General features: G+C 42.7%; 1 protein-coding gene across 1 annotated transcript in view; it reads left to right on the top strand.

Moving 5' to 3' along the window:
• The window catches only part of PGM1 (phosphoglucomutase 1), a 63650-nt gene that overhangs the window by 31570 nt on the left and 11816 nt on the right, over window positions 1-20264 (top strand). Inside the window, exons 2-7 of the mRNA XM_012639446.1 lie at window positions 2260-2422; window positions 2774-2920; window positions 4372-4497; window positions 7377-7567; window positions 8864-9018; window positions 12019-12134. Of these exons, the coding sequence (XP_012494900.1) occupies window positions 2260-2422; window positions 2774-2920; window positions 4372-4497; window positions 7377-7567; window positions 8864-9018; window positions 12019-12134 (898 nt within the window). The remainder of the gene's footprint in view (window positions 1-2259; window positions 2423-2773; window positions 2921-4371; window positions 4498-7376; window positions 7568-8863; window positions 9019-12018; window positions 12135-20264) is intronic.

Raw genomic sequence — 20264 nt, 5'->3', positions numbered from 1 at the left:
ACACCCATTGAACAATTCCCCCGTTTGTCCCTCCTCTGAGCCCCTGGCAACCACCATTGTACTTTCTGTTTCATAATTTTTACTACTTTAGATACCTTAGATTCCATGTAAATGGAATCACGCACTATTTGTCTTTTTGTAACTGGCTTATTTCAGTTAGTATAATGTCCTCAAGGTTCATTCGTGCTGTAGCACGTGCCCAGACTTCTGTCTTTTTTAAGGCTGAATAATATTCCATTGTATGTATATACAACATTTTGTTTACCTATTCACCTGCTGATGCACATTTGATTTGCTTCTCCTTTTGGCTTTTGTGAGTAGTACTGCTATGAACATCGGTGTATAAATGTCTGTTTGTTGAATCCTGCTTTCAATTAGGTATATATCTAGAAGTGGAATTTCTGGATCATATAGACAAGGAAGGTTTTTGAGTAGAATAAGGACACAGAATTGTGTTTAGAAAGATGAACTAGGTGGGCCTGAGTACATAGGATGGATTCAGCTGGGGTAGAGCAAGGAAGGTTCAGGTGGGAGAGAGGCAGGGGGGATTAAATTAGGAGCTATTACCATGGTCCAAACATCTTTGAGGGAAGGAGGGTAATAGAGCAGTATCTCCCCTATAGCAGGTTGAGGAGTAATATTCTTAAGGTGATTCACAAGAAAGAGTTTGCTCTGGAAGAGGAGGGTTTTGGTCAAATGTACCTCTTTTTGGGCTCAAGAGAGAGAAGCTCCCATGGATTTACCTTGCTTCTCTCGACTTTCCTTCTTACCCTTAGTCCTGGTATAATCCTCTCAGCCTGGAACCATTGCTGACTGCAGATCTTACCATAAGGAACAGTAGAATTAAGGGGTGACTTGGGTGGTGTTGCTTAATGTTCATCAGCCTCTCCTTCCACACTAAATACATACACATTCTAAGTAAAAGTTGGTGGGCTTGATGTGCAAATACAATTTCCAGATAACTCCGGAAGCCACTCTGGGTGATTAAATTAAACCCCTAAGTCCCCACTATGGAAATTGTGGAACTGCCCGAATATAGGCTTTTATTCTCATCACAACCACTACCTGGCAACATCTGGAAGGGTGAGATGTCACCGTTCCCACCGTATTGAGTCAGGAGATTTCAGTACCTCTAGTCTAAAAAGGAGCCTCCTTACAGCACCTACTCTGGTGCTTCCATGGAAGGCAGGAGATAACAAATACATCAGGGCAGCTACAACTAAAATTGTTCTGAGATAGCCATGAGAGACAAGAGGCGACCGAAATGAGCCCCCTGCTTCCTGGGAGGTGGTTGGTAGTGGAGGGGTTGGTGGTTTTCATTGACCTATGGGAGGATGGCAACGCTGAGTCCCAGAAAAACTCCCCATTTTACAAGTCTTTTTTATTATATATAGCAAGTCACATCTTCAAATATGTCAGAGGAGCTGTCAAGATGTTTGCCTTATTTTCCAACTTGGGTCATGTTGAAACAGATATAAATTACTGTCATTTTAGCACAAAAAAATTTAGGAGCTGTGCTGATACTATCTGTGTGAGAGATGGGAAGAGTTAAGAATGCAGCAAAAGTCCCACCTGTAGTCCTTTCATGTAGGTGGTTCTGACTGGTTTAGTCAGTAATAACTCCCGGCATTCTTGCCTTAGGTCCAGGAGATAACCCAGATACACCCTAACATGAGTAGGTGTGTCTTGCTTTGAGAAAACCCACTATATGAAAAATCCAAAATGACCAGAAAGATAAATTTACAAGATACATTTTATAATATCCTTGCTATAAAATTTGCCCATTTTACTTTTCAAAAATTTTACTTTCCAGAAGCCTTCCCTTTGTATAGAATCCCTTTAACTAGCTAAACCTATATCCTCTCTCCCATTGCGGATTGAAAGTATGATTGAATTGCATAAAAATGTGGGCTTTCTCATGATCTTTCAATGTATCCAAATTATGAACCTGATCTGGAAAGGCTCCGTTTGGAAGATGCTATGTTTTCTTGCCAGAGCCTTACAGCACCCCTGAAACACATGCGCACTTCCAAAACTACAAAGTCCCAAAAACTATCTGAAGGAATGGCTTTGTTCCACAACGCTGATTCTACTTCAATAATATGGTGCAGACATTTGAGCTGTAAATGTTCATTAAAGAAAATCTTTTCTCGTCCAGTAGAATATTTCTTTGTACGTCTGCCTGTTGTTCTGGTGTTTCTGTGCAGTGGCTCTAGATTTATTGATGTTAAAGTGTGGGCTCTGGGTTTCTTCTCCTAGATTGGTCGCTTAGTCATTGGACAGAATGGAATCCTCTCCACCCCGGCTGTGTCCTGCATCATCAGAAAAATCAAAGCCATTGGTGGGATCATTCTGACGGCCAGCCACAACCCAGGAGGGCCCAATGGAGATTTTGGAATCAAATTCAATATTTCTAATGGAGGTAAGTTTGCTGTCATTTTGAAGACAGGCAATTTTATATTCAGTAGGATAAACCAACACCTGAAGCCTTGGGAGGCCAGAGTTCTGGTTCTGATCCTTTGGCAGGGGGTCTATTTGCTTTATTTCTTCATTTTGGTGACAGTGAAATGATTCTCATTCTGCTGTACCTGGATCTGAAGAGCCATGCGCAAATCATCGCTAACATATTTCCTTTCAGGAAAGTCCTGATGCTCTGCTGCCTGAATGATGACCTGGTACATGCGCTAGTGAGGAGGCACTGATGAACTTTGGATTCTTTGCATTTTCTTGTGAGCTGCACAAAGTGACCTACTGTTTGCTGTTTGATTTCCAGGTCCTGCTCCAGAAGCAATAACTGATAAAATTTTCCAAATCAGCAAGACAATTGAAGAATATGCAATTTGCCCTGACCTGAAAGTAGACCTTGGTGTTCTGGGGAAGCAGCAGTTTGACCTGGAAAACAAGTTCAAACCCTTCACAGGCACGTTGACTTTCCTCTTCTTCCTGCCCACTCCTGTTTCCAACTTGAGCAATTTTCCTTTCGAGGTGTTAATACAGTGGGTCTTCAGCTATGGAAAGATTGTGGTCACTGGGCTTTGCAAGCATTAATCAATTAGCAAGTGTGGAATTAGGCTTGGGAGTCTAGAGAACTGGGCCTTCTGGGCCCTGCTAGTGATCGGCTGCATAACATTAGGTAAGTCATTTCCAATTCTCTGGGCCTCGGTTTTCAGACCTGTAAAACAAATGGCTTTGACTAGAAGACCTGTAAGATTGCACTCATAGTTAATTTTTACTGACCTCTTATTATGTGCCGGACTCTTCACATGCATTATTCCATTTTATTCTCACAGTAGACCTATGAGGGCAGCACTGTCAGTATTCACTATTTACAGATAAGGAAATGAAGGCAGAGAGAGGTTAAGTAACATGCTCAAGGTCACAGTCAGTGAATGGTAAAAACCAGGATTTAAACTCAGGTGTGAATGACTCCCAAGCTTGGCCTTTTTTTTTTTTTTCCCTGATGCAGTAAAATCAATCAGACCAAGTTTGAGGGCTAAATTGAAACTCCCTGTATACGCAGATGTGGTTAACACTTTGTTGTTGAATGCCAAGCTATTATAATAATTGATGGAATAAATGTTTATACAGTTATTCATATTAATAAAACGAGGATGAGATGGTTGACAATGGACTTGCATTTTGACTTCGCCCTAACACGTATTCTTTTCTTCTGTACTGCAACCTTATGCAATGCATTTTTTGTTTGAACCTACTTATTGAGAGCTGACAATTCATCCTAATAAAGATAAAGTGGTACTTTGGTACATCTCAAAGATTTTCTTGGGGTTCAGAAAACACCAGTAGAGAGTTTCCTAAAATTTCGATGTCTTGAAAATATTCAGAACCCATGAAAAACCAATGAGAACAATACTAAGTTCTTATATTTGTTTTATTTCTTAAGCAGTATGTGTGAAAAGCGATTCATTAAAAAATTTTGTTTTCAACTTTTTACCATTAAGTCATGATGACTGAAAAAGAAAAAAAAGAAAAGTAGGCATTATGTTTTCCGTCATCTGTAACACCAAAATGCACCTCTTACGGAGATGACTAGGGAGGCAATGTGGCCGCCTAGCAGAATTTATGCAACCTCCATTGAAAATGCTCTGTGTGCCCCATCCTGGCTGGGTGGACAAGTGCCTTAACCTGTCAGATCTTAAACTTCCTCATTTATAATGTACGACTAACAACATTTACTTCTCAGGAAAATTGTTGGTATTGAATAAGATATTTAATAGCTCTGGTGTATTGGAGCTGCTCCATAATTGTCCTTTTAAAACAGCTATTGCAAGTTTACAGCAATGTAATCATTTCAAGTATGATATTTCTTAATGTGTTTAATCCTTCCATCTCCTAACGTGCTTGTTCTTACAGTGGAAATTGTGGATTCGGTGGAAGCTTATGCTGCGATGCTGAGGAACATCTTTGATTTCAAGGCACTGAAAGAACTACTTTCTGGTCCAAACCGGCTAAAGATCCGTATAGATGCCATGCATGGAGGTATGGAGTCATTCCTCTAAGATTCCTTTCTCTCAAAGATAGGAAGTTGCTCTCTACTGTGTGTATCACAATGCTTTAACAAGCCTCTTCTCAAGTCTCTCTCTAACAGTTTTTGAACAGAGTTATTTTGCAACCTTTCCAAGCAGTATTCACACAGATAAAAATCTAATTGTACGTAGTAAAAATAGTAGCAACATTCCTCATGGTAAGCTAGCGTGAAGGTCGGTATTTCCACATTAAGCCTCAGGTTTTGAGTAACATGCAACTGTTGTTGCGGACTCTCCCTACCCCTCGGAAGATACCACTCATTCTTTTGCACACCCCCGTGTATTTCTGAGGGAGAAATGTATTTGCTAGATGTGGTGAACATGCCCCTGAGCCCTGAACCCCAAATCACCTACCCTTACTTGCTCCTTTTCTTAGAAGAGGGAAAAAGCAAGTTGAGGACTAAATTCAAGAACAACAGGATGTGTATATCCTTCTCTTCCTCCTCTGTGGGTTGTGTCGTCAGGTCAGTAGAGACCGCAGCCATCATTGTGAACCAGGGCCATGGAATTTTCTCACATGTAGGAATATGAGAATTCCTGAGCACTTAGAATGTCCTTATCTGTGGTCCCCAACCCCTGGGCCACAGACTGGTACTGGTCCATGGCCTGTTAGGAAGCTGGCCACACAGCAGGAGGTAAGCGGTGGGCAAGTGGAGTGAAGCTTCATCTATATTTATAGCTGCTCCCCATCACTCGCATCACCGCATAAGCTCTGCCTCCTGTCAGATCAGCGGTGGTGTTAAATTCTCATAGGAGCGCAAACCCTACTGTAAACTGCACACGTGAGGGATCTAGGTTGTGTGCTCCTTATGAGAATCAAATGCCTGATGATCTGAGTGGAGCTGAGGTGGTGATGCTAGCGCTAGGGAGCGGCTGCAAATACAGATTATCATTAGCAGAGAGGTTTGACTGTACAATAAATGTAATGCACCTGAATCATCCTGAAACCATCCCCCCACCACCCCGGTCTGTGCAAAAATCATCTTCCATGAAACTGGTCCCTGGTGCCAAAAAGATTGGGAACCACTGTCTATATGTTTTGTAATAATCTAGAATGTTAGAACTTTTGAGTGGCAAGGATTCTCCCTGGTGTGGGAATCCACACGCACATCTGGCAGGCTGGGGAAGACTTTCTGCCTAGTGCTTGGACCCTTTCAGTGATGCTGTTTGGGGCCTCCCGTTGCACTGCAAACCATGGTTAGAAAATCTTCTCCTAGTGGGCTGAAATTTTCCATCCCTGGAACTTCCCCGCTGGGATCCTGGGTGGCCCTCTGGAGTCCCACAGAACAGATCTACTTCCTTATTCAGACCAAAGCAATCCTGTCATTTTAAGCCAATCAACAGACATGTATTGAGAACCTGCTACATGCATGCCTGGGGACAAGGCAGGAAGGTGGCAGATGACTTCCTTCTAAGAGTTTGCGGAATGTTTAGGGACATGAGGTAGGTAAAAAACTAACCACTGCCAGACCTACAAAATGAGAGTTAGAATCTCAAGTATTGTCTTTGGGGTTAGAAAAAGGCATCGTTTGACTAGGGGTATCAAGAAAGGTTTCCTGGAAGAAATGGCAGTTTTTCATAACACTCAGCTTTTAGGAAAGAAAGAAAGATCTAGAGTGATGGAAATCAAGCAATGGTTATTCCCAGCAGAGTCGATGGCTGTCACAAAGATGTGAAGGTTTAAAAATAGATGCCACATTAGGAGAATGAGGTGAAGCCTGGGCTGGCTGGAGAATGGGGCTTGTAGGTGGGTATTAGGTAAGAGAAGCTGGTCAGGAAATAGAATTCTTTTTTCCAGGTCTTTTGGTTGTTCCTCTAATGCCTCCATTTCTGTATCCCTCACAGCCCTGGCTGCCTTGACCTCATTCTGTGGTGTGTCAATAACCTGCTTACCATGTGGCCCCTCATAGGAGACACATACTCTGCCCTGTTCTGGCCTCTGGCATGTATTGTGTTGGGGTTAGTACCTCCCTTGATGAACACTCATCCTCGGCATCTTAAAGATGCATGTTCCTGGTATACAAAATGTCATTGTAAATGTATGTGACCGGTTTCTCCTGTCACTTGTTGTTATTGGTTTTTGTTGTTATTGGTATTTTTTGACCAGTTTTTCAGAAAGCTTGACATGGTAGAAAGATGGGAGCTCTGAATCCCAACCCCCACTCCCACTAGCTGTGTAAGTTTGGGCAAATTTCTTATCTCAGAACATCAGTTTTCTTATCTATAAATTGGAGGTTATAATCATAACATAAACATTTATAACATATGTGCCAGATACGGTTGTCAATGCTTCATATCTATTAACTCATTTAATCCTCACATCAACCGTGTTAGGTGGTTACTATTATGATCCTCATTTTGCAGATGGGAGAGACTGAGGCACAGAGAGATTAAATAATTTTCCCAAAGTTGTACAGCCAATGATTGGCAGAGGTGGGATTTGTCCCAAGACACTCTGATTCCAGGGTCTAGGCTCTTAAGCGCTGAGCTGTCCCACCTTGTGAAGGACTAAATGAGGAAATGGTTGAGAAGCACCTGGCACAGGTGTACAGTAGGGCCTTCATAACTGTTAGTTCCTTCCCCTTCCCTCACTCTTCCCTCGTGACTGGCCCCACCTTCTCCAACCTAATCTCTCCTTGTTCCCTTTTATAGAAACTTCTTCCCCAGTCAGACTTACTCTTCACCAGCCCCTGAATACAGTTCGTATGTTCTCATTGCTGCTCATGCCTTTCTTGTCCCCAGAATGCATCCACCTCAGCCCCTCATCCTCACATACTTTAAGAAGTTTTATCTTCTGATTCCCCACGTACTTTTACTTTGTGCTTTCCGCAGTTGTGGGACCATATGTAAAGAAGATCCTCTGTGAAGAGCTCGGCGCCCCTGCAAACTCAGCAGTTAACTGCGTTCCTCTGGAGGACTTTGGAGGCCACCACCCTGACCCCAACCTCACCTACGCAGCCGACCTGGTGGAGACCATGAAGTCAGGAGAGCATGATTTTGGGGCTGCCTTTGATGGAGATGGGGTGGGTACAGTACATTTAGGTGAACTCTGATGCAGGCCAGGCTTGATCTTGCAGATGGGGAAAAAGGAAGGGCTGCTTCTACCAGGCCCTGGGAGCAACTGTCGAGGGTCTCTCATTGTACCCGAGGTCAGAACTAAATTATTAAAAGACTACATTAACAGAAATAAGAGTCATTGAAATGTAACCCACGTAACCCATGTGTTTAATTTCGGATATCCATATTTGCTAAGATTGGCAGGTGAATGGGTTCCAGGTATGACATAATGACTGGTCCTTCCTGAGCTGGTTGGGTTCTACATACCTGTCCTAAAGAAGGTTTCTGCTCTCAACGGGCAGCCGGCTACTAATTTAATCTCTGGAAAAGGTTTTGGTCTTATAATGTACCCATTCATTCACATTAGCTGAATGTTGAAACTATAATTTTATATTCCATATGAAGATAATATTGAGAGAATTAATATTTTATTCCTTGTCTGCAATGAAAATATTTGTAAATAAGCTGTTTTGTTCACATCGGTGACTCTGTAACAGAAAATGAAGAGATGTGTCTTTGGTTGTCTCCCTGGTGTCTCACAGGTAGTCGGCGCTGTACACGTTCACTTAGTTGAAAAAATATTTTTTTGTTGCTATTATTCTTTGCCGTCAGCTAGAATCCACTATTTCCTGAAGAATCATTTTTCCCGTATCAAAATTTTGGGAAATTAAAGGGGTTCCTAGCAGACATCATTTCACAACATGTCTTTGTGCTATGGCATGTGTTGGGCAGTTTTTCCCTCCATGTTCTCAGTTACTTGAGTGTGACTGTGCACCAGGCACCCAGGAACCAGTGACAGTGGCAGCGTGTTTTGCTGGATCCAGTACCCACTGGAGAGGCCAGGACTTAGAGGCCTTTCCTCGAAGAAATCTGCCTTTGTTCCTCAAAAGGATGCCTGGTAGGCCTACCAAACTGTGTAAACAGCCAATGTTTCTTCTCTTACTGTGTCCTCCCCTCCCCCGGGAGAGAGGTGATTGGTTCCAGAGTTTGGAAAAGGTCTAGGAGGTTAACGTCAGCCGGCCTCTGGAGGGAGAACAGAGTATTCAGCTCAAAAGGAGTTTGTGCTTGCACTTTAATTGAAAACAGTTTTAACTCTTTGGCCCAATGGTACTGTATAAACCCATTAAAAATAAAATCCAGTGTTTAAAACCCAGTGTAAGTAAATGTATCAGTTTTCAATTTTATAAAACTCCCATGGAAGATGGTTTGATTTCTTGTAGTCTGATTAAAAGGTCTTCCTTTGAATCTTCTTTCCCCTGTAGGATCGAAACATGATTCTGGGCAAGCATGGGTTCTTTGTGAACCCTTCAGACTCTGTGGCTGTCATTGCTGCCAACATCTTCAGCATTCCGTATTTCCAGCAAACCGGGGTCCGCGGCTTTGCACGCAGCATGCCCACGAGTGGTGCCCTGGACCGGTAGGTCTCTCCATTTCCTTGGCCCTCCTGTCTTGGATTGTCCTGGTCCTCACCGTGCCCTTCACTGTGCCTGGCACATTTGTCCTTCCCTTCCAGTGTAGGCATCTGGTGCACAGTGTGTGCTAACTAAGTGCTTCTTATATAAGGGAATGGGTGGATTTTTTCTGGATTAGATGCCCCCCTCTGCACTCCCTTAGCTCTCTGGACTTCCTCCCTCCTGGCACTTATCACACTGTGTTCTGACAGCCTGTGTGCCTGACTGCCCTGCTGGCCTGTGTACTTCTGCAGAGAGAGGATTGTCTTCTTCACCATCCTAGACCCTGCCTGACCCTGATGTGCCTGGCACATAGCAGGGCAAACACGCACAGACATCATTTTTTAAAAAATGAACGAATGAATGAATGTTAATGAATAAATGAATGGATAGCACTTCCACTGTACTCAAGACATCTTTCTAGAGGATTACTTTGCTTTAGCAGTGTGCACAGAGTTTGGGTGAAAGAGCAGATTGAAGTAACAAGAGTTTCAACAGAACTGGATCACCCATGTACACACAGGCACAGTGAATGTTCATTTGTGCAAAATCTAAAACAGAAAGTTCAAATAGGTAAGAAAAAATTACATTCAGTTTTTGTGAGATAGAAACCAGTGACAATGAACAGTTGATATCTCAGATTTGCTTGTCTGTATATTTGTCTATTTATTATGTATCACTTCATTGTACAAAGGCCTTAAGGTGGCTTATGAGATCACAACTAAAAACTTGAAAAATAGAAGGAATAAGTAACAAATGAGGACTAGGGAAAATATTAATTAGAACATGTCAGATGCCCAGGAAACGTTTGCTAAATGAAAAGTAAAGAAAGAATGAATTAGGCTGGGTGTAGTGGCTCGCGCCTGTAATCCTAGCACTCTGGGAGGCTGAGGCAAGAGGATTGCTTGAGTTCAGGGGTTGGAGACCAGCCTGAGCAAGAGCGAGACCCCGTCTCTACTAAAAATAGAAAAATTAGCCAGGCGTTGTGGCACGCGCCTATAGTCCCAGCTACTCAGGAGGCTGAGTCAGGAGGATTGCTTGAGCCCAGGAGTTTAAGGTTGCTGTGAGCTAGGCTGATGCCATGGAACTCTAGCCCCGGCAACAGAGTGAGACTCTGTCTCAAAAAGAAAAAAAATGAATTAATGAGTAAAAGGTCAAGGCTGGGGAAGAAAGTAGACTCATGTATCTAGCCTCTTATAGGGATAGCTAATATTTTTTGAACATTACCTTGTCCTAGACACTAAATCTTCTATGTGTTTTAAGTCATTTAATTCTCAGACCAACCGCATGAGGGAAATGCTGTTTGTAACTCCATTTTATTTGATTTGATTTTAATTAATTAAGTTAGTTAATTTAGTTAGTTATTTTGAGACAGGGTCTCACTCTGTTGCCTGGGCTAGAGTGCAGTGGCATCATCATAGCTCACAGCAACCTCAAACTCCTCAGCCTCCCCAGTAGCTGGGACTACAGGCATGCATCACCATGCCTGGCTAATTTTTTTGTTTTTTGTAGAAACGGGGTCTTGTTCTTGCTCAGGCTAGTCTTGAACTCCTGGCCTCAAGTGATCCTAGTGCCTCGGTAGCCCCATTTTACTGGTAGAAAAACAAAAGGACAAAGAAGTAACTTGGCCAAGGTCACCCAGCTAGTAAATGGCTGAGTCAGAATTTGAACTCAGAGCCTTTGCTCTCATGTGTGGGGCCATGGAGTAGTTTCCTGTTGGAGGGGAGCTGGTCACGGAATTAGTGCTGACTTTGCTTCAGCTAACAAGAAAGTAATCACTAATATCCATACTGTGATTTGTAGTTTCTATAGTGTTTTTACATTCATGATCTAAATCCTCACAGCAATCCTCATTTTAAAGAGGAGAAAATTGAAAATCAGAAAAGTTAACAATCTTGTCCAAGACCCCACAGCCAAGTTAGAGCTAGAATTCAAACCCACTGTTTCTGCCTCCAGCTCCTACATCTGAAGCTATGAGCTGGTTTGTGGCCCTACTATCATCCATTAAACCCATCAGGTCCTGGAATACCTTCTGTGTTATCCAGGAACAGATTAATTCCAATTTTTGGAAGAATTGATAATCTGTATATAGAAATGCAACTGAAATACCTCATTATCCAGATAAAAGTTTATTGTACTTTCATGGTTTTCAAAATCACAGATTTTATTTTTCCCAAATATTGGGAAACCCTGACATTGCTTCCCTAGAAATAAGACATGCATTCTGGAAGCAAATCTCACTAAAACAGTGAATGAAGACTATCAGATAACTTTTCCGGTTCAAAAAGGAATTTTTTTGAAAAGTCACTCAAAGGTTTTAGAGTCTAAAGATGTCTAGGGAGAAGTAAAAGATGTATCAGAAGGGAGAGAGGACCACCGATCAGCATGGAGCAAACCAGAGACCCATTGGGCACTTTCCCTGCAGGGCCTTCTGATGAGATGAAAGACCATTGACTGGGCAGTTGAACACCAGGAGGTCAGTAATCCTGGCTGGGTGACCTTGGTCTTATCACATGACATTCTGAGCTCTGTTTCCTTTTCTGTAAAATGCTGACCTCCCAACCCCAGTATTTCATGATTCTGTGATTATAAGTACATCAAAACATCATTCTTTTGTTCATTATAGAATGGTTATATAAGCAGTCTATGTCCAAAACACATGGGTTGAAATAGCCTCCAAAACAGCCCTGCACATTTTACTGCTGTTGTTTCTTCTAAAATGTTAAACTCAGTGTTTTGAATTAATTCTTTCTTCTTCCTCTTCTTCCCCCTCCTCTGAATCCACATATAATAGCCCATTGTGCACAAGTTTTCTCTTATGATTTTCCACCAATCTTAGAATTATGTGTACCTCTGAGCAATGCTAAATGGGACCCTTGATCACAATAACAGTTGCTCTTTTCCATCCTCACATGGCGACGCTAACAGTCCTGCTGTGATGTAACTTTGATTTCATGCCTTTGAAGGGTGGCTAATGCTACAAAGATCGCTTTGTATGAGACCCCAACTGGCTGGAAGTTTTTTGGGAATTTGATGGATGCGAGTAAACTGTCCCTTTGTGGGGAGGAGAGCTTCGGGACTGGTAAGTCACACTCCTGTGCTAGCATTTTCCTCCCTGTAACTGCTACTTCCAGCGAAAGCTTAGACTGCTAAGGTAGCACTAAAATAGCAACAGTAGCTGATGTGTCCTAAATCAAGACACAATTTATTTATAACAACTCTGATGAAGTGTACACATTTGAAAAGCGGCAAGTGCATTCAGCCAGGAGGGCTAATTTTACTTTGAGAGGATCACATCTACAGAGACAGGAAGTTTGGGGGCCTCCCTGGCGGCATGGTCATTGAGTCTGCAGGGATTAAACAGAGTGATAAACATATTTTTCTTGCCTCAGTGGTCAAGGAAACCTTTATAAATGTTTTCATTTCTGGGAAGAAATAGGATGGAGGGAGTGTGTTTTTCGTTTTTGTTTAAAAGGAGGTTTCAACACAGTATTAAATCTTTCTCTCGCATAGACCTAGTTTTTCTATGGCAACAAGTTATGATTTATCAAGGTTAAATGAAGGAAGACCATGAGGGTGGAGCTAAGTTGCTAGATGATCAAGAAATTAAAACTACATCCTTGTGCATGAGGGTGTATGTGTAATTGCAGTACAGTATACTCGGGGGATCACCCAAGACCCTTAGACCCCATTTTCTGTGGTCTCCTTCCTCCTCTCTGCCTGTCCAAATACTGACCTGAACTCGCACCTTCTTCATGACCCTCCCTACGACCTCATTCTACCTACATCAGTCTCTCTTGTCTAAACTTATCTGTTCAGCCGTGTGGCTCTTTCTCATGTCTTGGTCTCCAGCCAGATTGCAAGGCGCTTAAGTGGCCATATCGCTTCTCCTCCTATTCTCTCTACCCAATATTTTTTTTTTTTTTTTTTTTTGAGACAGAGTCTCGCTTTGTTGCCCGGGCTAGAGTGAGTGCTGTGGCATCAGCCTAGCTCACAGCAACCTCAAACTCCTGGGCTCAAGCGATCCTACTGCCTCAGCCTCCTGAGTAGCTGGGACTACAGGCATGTGCCACCATGCCCGGCTAATTTTTTATATATATATATTTTTAGTTGTCCAGATCATTTCTTTCTATTTTTTTTTTTAGTAGAGACGGGGGTCTCGCTCAGGCTGGTCTCGAACTCCTGACCTTGAGCGATCCACCCGCCTCGGCCTCCCAGAGTGCTAGAATTACAGGCGTGAGCCACCGCGCCCGGCCTCTACCCAATATTTTGAAGTAAAAGGACTGATTTTCTTGGCCTTTTAGTACTCTGCTGTCACCTTTTAGCAAAGAAAAGAAGATCAAAACCAAGCATTCTATCAGCCTTGCATTGAGTTGCAGTTCATGCCAGGTTAAACAACAGAATACTGACTTCGTTTCCTTTCCTACAAGGCTGGGGGTAGAGTGGGTAGAATGAGCTGGTAAATTTGAGGCACATATTTACAAAGTTCTAAGCAATTTAATATCCTTGAGAGAGTGGTAGTACTCTTTGGCAATAAATTGACTTGCCAAAATTGGAAGGTATTAAGAAGGATGGAGGAGTCTTGGGGTTGAACAGTGTCCACAACGAAGGCTAGATCACTTGCCAAAGTTCTGAGTCTTTAATCAGAGATTACAAGGCCACTGCTTAGTTCTTTCCTACTTCATATATGTAGATGGCGCCATGTTAGTCCGAGGGATACTACGTGAATGGGGGGTCTTCTCCATGAAGTTCCCCACCCCCAGTGTCATCTAGTCCAGGCTTGGTATCAGTCATTCTTCTTTGTAGATGAAGATGTCTCTGAAGGCAGGCACTGTGTGAAAACCTTTGGTTTCCTGCCCTGCCCTTATGTCCCTATATCAGTGCTGAGCCTGGTGAAAAGAGAAAAAGCTTGAATCGGGTTTCCCAGAGTGTGTAGTATGTGGAAGATACTAGTTCCAGGAGAGGATTCTGGGAGTCCACAAAGATTGGGAAACTTGGAGTATACCTCTCTATCTCGGGTATTCACGATGATAGTAGCATTTGAAGGTTCCAAAACATTCTACTCTGAGGAATACTGTCAGTAAAGTTTTGCCCAAACATAGTTAACCACAATATCTTTTTTTTTTAATAGTACATACAGTAACATCTTGTCCCACAGACCCCTGTGGGGAGCACTGAGTAGGAGGGATCAGAGCCCCAGAGCCAAGGAGGAGTCCCTGGTGTTGACGGGCTGGGAACAGGCCTGGTGACAGGATGGCACAGGCTGCTCCTCTCTTACATGACAGGACTTCAGATACTAGAGCAGCTCTCAGGTCCTTCCTTCTCCAGGCCTCCCATCCTTGGTTCTTCCAGTTGCTCCTCGTTTCACATTGTTTATAGAGCTAGCACTAGCCTCTGGATGCTTCTAGGTTCACCAGTGCCCGTCTTGGAAGGTGGTGCCTAGAACTGAGCCCAAATCATCCAGGCTTGGCCTGGCCAGCGAAGAGTAGGGTGGGATGAGTATTTCTAGTGATCTGGGCACAGTACTTTTCTTTGTATAACTTTCAATATGTTAGCTTTTAGGAAGTTTCATAATACTGTTTATGTAAGGCTGTGGATAATTAAAGCCTTGAAGTTTTTACCTGGAACCATTTGCCAATAAAAGTCCCCCACGTTATATTTGTGGAATTGATTTCTTTGAACCAAAGTGTTAGATTCTAGACTATTCCTTGCTAACATTTGCTCTGAGTTATTAACCCATTCAACAAATACCTAGTGCCAACCATGGTTTTATCTTCCCTTTGATATATTTTATATCCAAAGAGAGAATGTATCATGAGAATAATCCACAAGTTCTTTCTCTCTCTGAAAGAAAGAAAATTGTTGTGTAATATTTCTGAGATAAACATTTTAAAAACCAGGCTGCATAACCATGGGTCTCCACCATTGTGAACAAGTGCAGCTGAACTTACTTAACTGAACTGATCTCCTTATTTAGAGAGGAGTTAATTTCCACCTACCCTGTCCCTTGCTAGTGAATATTTGCAACAGTTCCTTTATAGAGTTTCTCAGGGTGAATGTTAGTGGTTCTGTGAGCTTCGAAATATTTGCATTCTATAGCTTAACAATGCAGGGCACTTTATTTCTGTATTTTTCCAGGCAATAGCAGAGGCAATTTCTGCAGAAAGCCTCTTTGACCTTTCAGAGTGGGTCAAATCCCCTGAATATTGGCTTACAAGGAACCACAGACCTCTCCTTTGTAGCACTTGTTGCAGTTGTGATTTTACAATTATTTATGATTATTTGATTAATGTCTGTTGGCTCCACTAGACTGTAAATTCCATGAGGACAGATTGTATCCCTAGAGCCTCCCATAGAGCCCAGCATAGAGTAGGTGCTCAGTAAACATTTGTTGAATGAATGAAAGAACACTATTCACTTGGCACCTTCCATTTAGACAAATAGAATCCTGCTGTTGGAAAGAACTTTAAAAGTCATTTGATGTAATTTCCTGTATGATGCTGCAACCATAAGTGACCAGTCAGTGCTTTCCTGCTTAAACACGCACCTGAGTGGAGAATCCACACTCACCTCTCGCAGCAGCCTGGGACTCTTGTGAGAACTCAACGTCATTCCGACTTCTCAGTCCAGAGTTGGGGACGCCAAGGTCTTCGTGAGAAGAAACAAGCTTCTACAAAAGTTAATTGCAAAGAGGTGCAAAAAGGAGTCAGACTTCAGAAGAACTGGCTCACCAAGTAAAATAAACATTCGAAGAATAAGCCCATAATACTACCAGGTATACATTAGTCTGTTCATGGTGGAGATACAGCAACTTTCTCACCTGATTATCATAACCACAGAGGCTAGAACATTTCTTCAGATGTCAGCATTACAAACACGAGGGATAAATGTGTTCTTCGTTAGGAAATCAGAAATGGAGACCAGAACTAGCCAGGAGGAATCTGTTGTTTTCAGTTGCTTTCATGGTGCAAAGCTGTTTTTTCCTCCCAACTGTGGATGATGAGGTACATGTTTATACACAATGACAGAGGGCAAAGTGTCAATTCTATCCCACCTTGGACTTGTCAGGACATTGAAAGAAAAGTCACTGAATAATATAGACTGTCATTGCTTTTGAAACTCTTCCTCGGGAAAATAGGGGGCTTGGGAAAGAGGGGTAGGAAGCCAGGTTGAAGACGAACCTGGTGTCGCTTGGAGATACGCCAGTAAATTATGGTCTGGTCAGGTCCAGAGGTGAGCAATGTTTTCCCTGTCCTGTGTTTAAAAGGTTCTAGCCATGACGTATCATATAAGAGTGCTAACTTGAAGATATACAGCATTCATGCTTTGCAGATTTCTTTTAGTCTTAATTTCTTAAGAAAAGTCCTTCGTGTTTGTGCTTCTTTGCATCCATTTGATCCCCAAATGTTTATTGAACTTTGACTGTATCCTGGATGCTGGGTCAGGCTCTGGAGACACAGTGGCAAGCACGACCTGCTCATGGAAGGCTCCACGAGTTTCCATCTGGGGAAGGAGGTCAGACCCTGGCCAGGAATTACAAATGTGCAAAGTGATAGAAGGTGAAGTGTGTGGTACTCTGGGAGCTTTATACTCAGTGTGCCTGACCTGGTTCTGAGGCATAAGGAAGCAGATTTTCTATCTCATTCTCTGCCCATTCTAACTTGCATTGTTCTTGAGCCCATCTCCCTGCAGGTAAAGCCCCCAGCGGAAGGTTGCTGCATCCCACGTCTAGGGATATCCCCACAGAATACCCAGTAGAACCAGGCTTGTGCCCTAATTATAACTAACTCCATTGAACTGTTACCTGCATGTGTGTCTCCCTCACCTGTCTGTGCTCATCTGTGAGGGCAGAGGACGTGCCTTACGCTTCTTGGTGTTCTCTCATGTACTTGGAACATGCTGGCACTGATTCACATTAGTTGGATGTAAAGTGAAGTTTGCATGAGGACACAGTTCCTGCCTGTCAGGCACTTCCTACCTCCCTCCAAAAGTGCCTCACAGACAGGGAACAGAGTTCCAGGGGCAGTCATGAGCAGCGCAGGAGTCATTGCTAAGTGGAGAGTCTGGGACTTCTGGGGACAGCCCCCTGGGAGCCGGAGAGGGCTGGAAAAGGCTTCCTGAGGAGCTCGCCTTTCTTTCCGAGTGAGGTTATTTGTGCAGTGGAAGGCCAGGAGGACAGGACTCTGCGGAGGCTCCCGGCCAGTCAGCTGGGGCCTGGCCTTTCTTCGGACAGACCCTTACTGAGAGCTGACTGTGGGTCAGGCCCCGGGGTGGGGGTGGGCACAGCTCATAGTGTAGGGTGGGGCGTGACCGAGGGAAGGGTAGAAGCACAGGGGGCAAGGAGGGCGTCCTGGATAAGGGCGAAGATGAAAGGAACTGCAGGAGATGCCAGCCAGGCCGATGGGGGTGTGTGGGGTGGGACCCCCCAGGCAGAGGGAGCAGTCTGTTCAGGGGGCTGCCAGAGAGAGAGAAATTGACAGAGAAAGACAGAGACAGACAGACAGACACTGGTACGTTTGGAGAACTCCATGGAGCTGTTTTTCAGCTGCCGCATCCCCATCCTCAGACCCGTGGCCTGGCAGGGGCAGAAAGCAGGCAGCCCCTGCAATGCCCACACTGGTAAGTGTGATCCCTAAACCGTTAGCTCTTGGCTCCCTCAGCAAGGGTTGACATTTTTCTTGGCTGAGACCCAGAGTATGCCCTGACTGAGCCGAGTTTTCGCTTATCACAAGGTGCTGATTAGGCCGAAGCAAAGTGACAGGTGTTCGAAGATGCTGAAAGGGCAGAATTCGATGCACGCACTCAGTCCCCGAGCCAAGCAAGTGTAAAGAGACCCAGTGCAAAGCCCACCCCTGCCCGGTGTCAGCTGGGGCTAGCCGAGGTGCTGCTCACGGTGTTTTCCCTTCTCACAGCTAAGTGAGCATGGCTTCTTTTACTTTCGAACAATTAAAACATAGACGTAATTCATCTTCATTATAGAAATAATTCCAGGCTGTGTACTGCTGTCATGAATTCCCAATATACTGGGGAATTAAATGAGAAAGGAAGAAAAAGCTCTGTAATCCCAGTGCCCAGAGGAAAGAGCATATTGGGTTATATTCTTCCATTTTCTTCCCTAATATATACAGTTAAGGAGCATTATTTTTGAAAGCTTTATAAGCTCAATGGAAAAGAATTTTCTATAAAATATGCTTTTTGTTTTTTCCTTTATTCATAATGGTATCTTGCATTTATATAGTGATTAACAGTTTATAAAATATCCCCACTTGCTTTATCATAGCGGTTTCTCACAGTTGTGTGAAAGAGGTTAGCATTATCTGCATTTTACAGTTGAATAAACTGAGGCTCGGAAGAATTAAGTAACTTGTCCAAATTCAAACAGCTTGTAAGTAACAGAGCCTCAAATTCCGGCTTTCTGATTGCTAAGTTAGCAAACATTTCCTAATAAGCCACAACTGTACAAGTTGGTAGCTTTAGAAACACATACATGCTCCAGAGCCTTTTTTCACTGGAAATATGCCATTATTCATCAGAATGCGGAAGAGAATGAAATTTATCCAGCCTTCCTGAGTATTAATCAAATTACCTAGAGTTTTGATACATCCAAGGTGATTTAGTGAGATTAACCAAAACATCCAAAGGGACTGAGGGTCGTACAATTGGAATAGGTGTAGGATATCTGTTCGTGTTACCCAGGATAGATACTTCATTTCTAATATTACATGTATGATTTAGTTATCTCCAAGTAACTTGGTCAGAGTTGGGTTAGACTTTTAGATTTTATTTTCATTTCCATATAAAAGAAAAAACCAAGTTCTTCACTTAGAGCAGGAAAAGCACAAAGGAACATTGCCTCCTATGCGTTCTGTCTTGCCAAAAAAGAAAAAAAGAAAGAAAAAAGAAAAAAGTTCAAGAAAAAAAAAGGAAGGAAAAAAACTGGAGCACAGACAAATAATTCCGGGCTGTATACTGCTGTCGTGAATTCCCAATATATTAGGGAAGCTGCCAGAATCTCACTTCTCAGGATGAACTGTTGCCAAAACATATCATTTACAAAAGCCATAAGAAGCAGAGAGCTAACTTTTTCTTCCTTAAAATAGCAGTAAAGGCAAATAAAAGCCTATAGATAATAAAATTAGGTAAACATTTCTAAAATTTGTTATATAAAGCACTAAAAATATTGCCTACTATTTCTAGTTTTGCCAGCATTCAGATTTTTAAGGACGGTTACTTCTAAAAGTGGTATCCCATTGAAGAGAAAAACCTTTTGAAAGAAAAAGTTGTATGTTTTTATGAACCCAGAATAGAAAATGTTGGAATAGATTCATTTGTTGACTCATTCATTCTTGCACTCTTCGTAATTAGTTATTTACCATGTTCCTTGTGCTATGCTAGTCACCAGACTTAGTTATAACAATAAGTAAGAGACGCTTCCAAAAAGTGCATGGGTAGTAGGTAGAAAGACCCTAACAGGAGCATGGCGCCACCCCAGATGTTTTGTGCAGTTGCTTTAGGAAAGAGAAAGGAGCTCGTAACTGCTGAGGGAAGCAGGGAGCTAGTCTCAAAGAGGAGAGGACATTTGAGCTGGGTCTGAAAGGATGAAGGAGGGAAGGAAAAAACTTAGCACATGCCTCCCACATAGCCGGCATTGTGGTAGATACTCTGACAATTCCAAGAAGAGTAAGAACCTGTGGGAACCAGGGCAGCAGGCACATAGAGAATTCAAGTTATGACAATGTGCAAAGCATGATTATAGAAGGATTGTATAGAGCCTATTCAGAAATCAGAAAATGGAGCTCAATATAGTCTGCTTTTTTTTTTTTGAATAAGGAGTTTAAAGGCAAAAAGTGGGAGTTCTGTTCCAGGCTCTTAGAAAAGGGTCTCCATGCATATAAGCATATCCGAAGAAACCAATTTTTAAATTTTGGTAAAGATTTTAGCCAGGAGGTCATAGTTTATTTAACCAATCCTAGTTGGTTAAATAGCAATGTCTTTGGATTGGAGTTGCTGGATCCATGAGTAGGTGCGTTTTTAAAGCTTTGATAGTTTTTGCCAAATTGCTTTCCAGAAGTGTGCCAATGTACACTCCCACCAGCACTATTTTGGAAAACAGTTTCCCTTATACCTCCCCAATACTGGGTGTTCTAATTATTAAATCCATGGCCATTTTTGTCAAGCAAGTGGCAGTTTCTTCATTGTGGGTTTTTTTTTT

Source organism: Propithecus coquereli, unplaced genomic scaffold, assembly GCF_000956105.1.
Source record: "Propithecus coquereli isolate 6110/MARCELLA unplaced genomic scaffold, Pcoq_1.0 Scaffold14, whole genome shotgun sequence".
NCBI lineage: Eukaryota > Metazoa > Chordata > Mammalia > Primates > Indriidae > Propithecus > Propithecus coquereli.
This window is presented reverse-complemented; position numbering and strand designations above follow the sequence as displayed.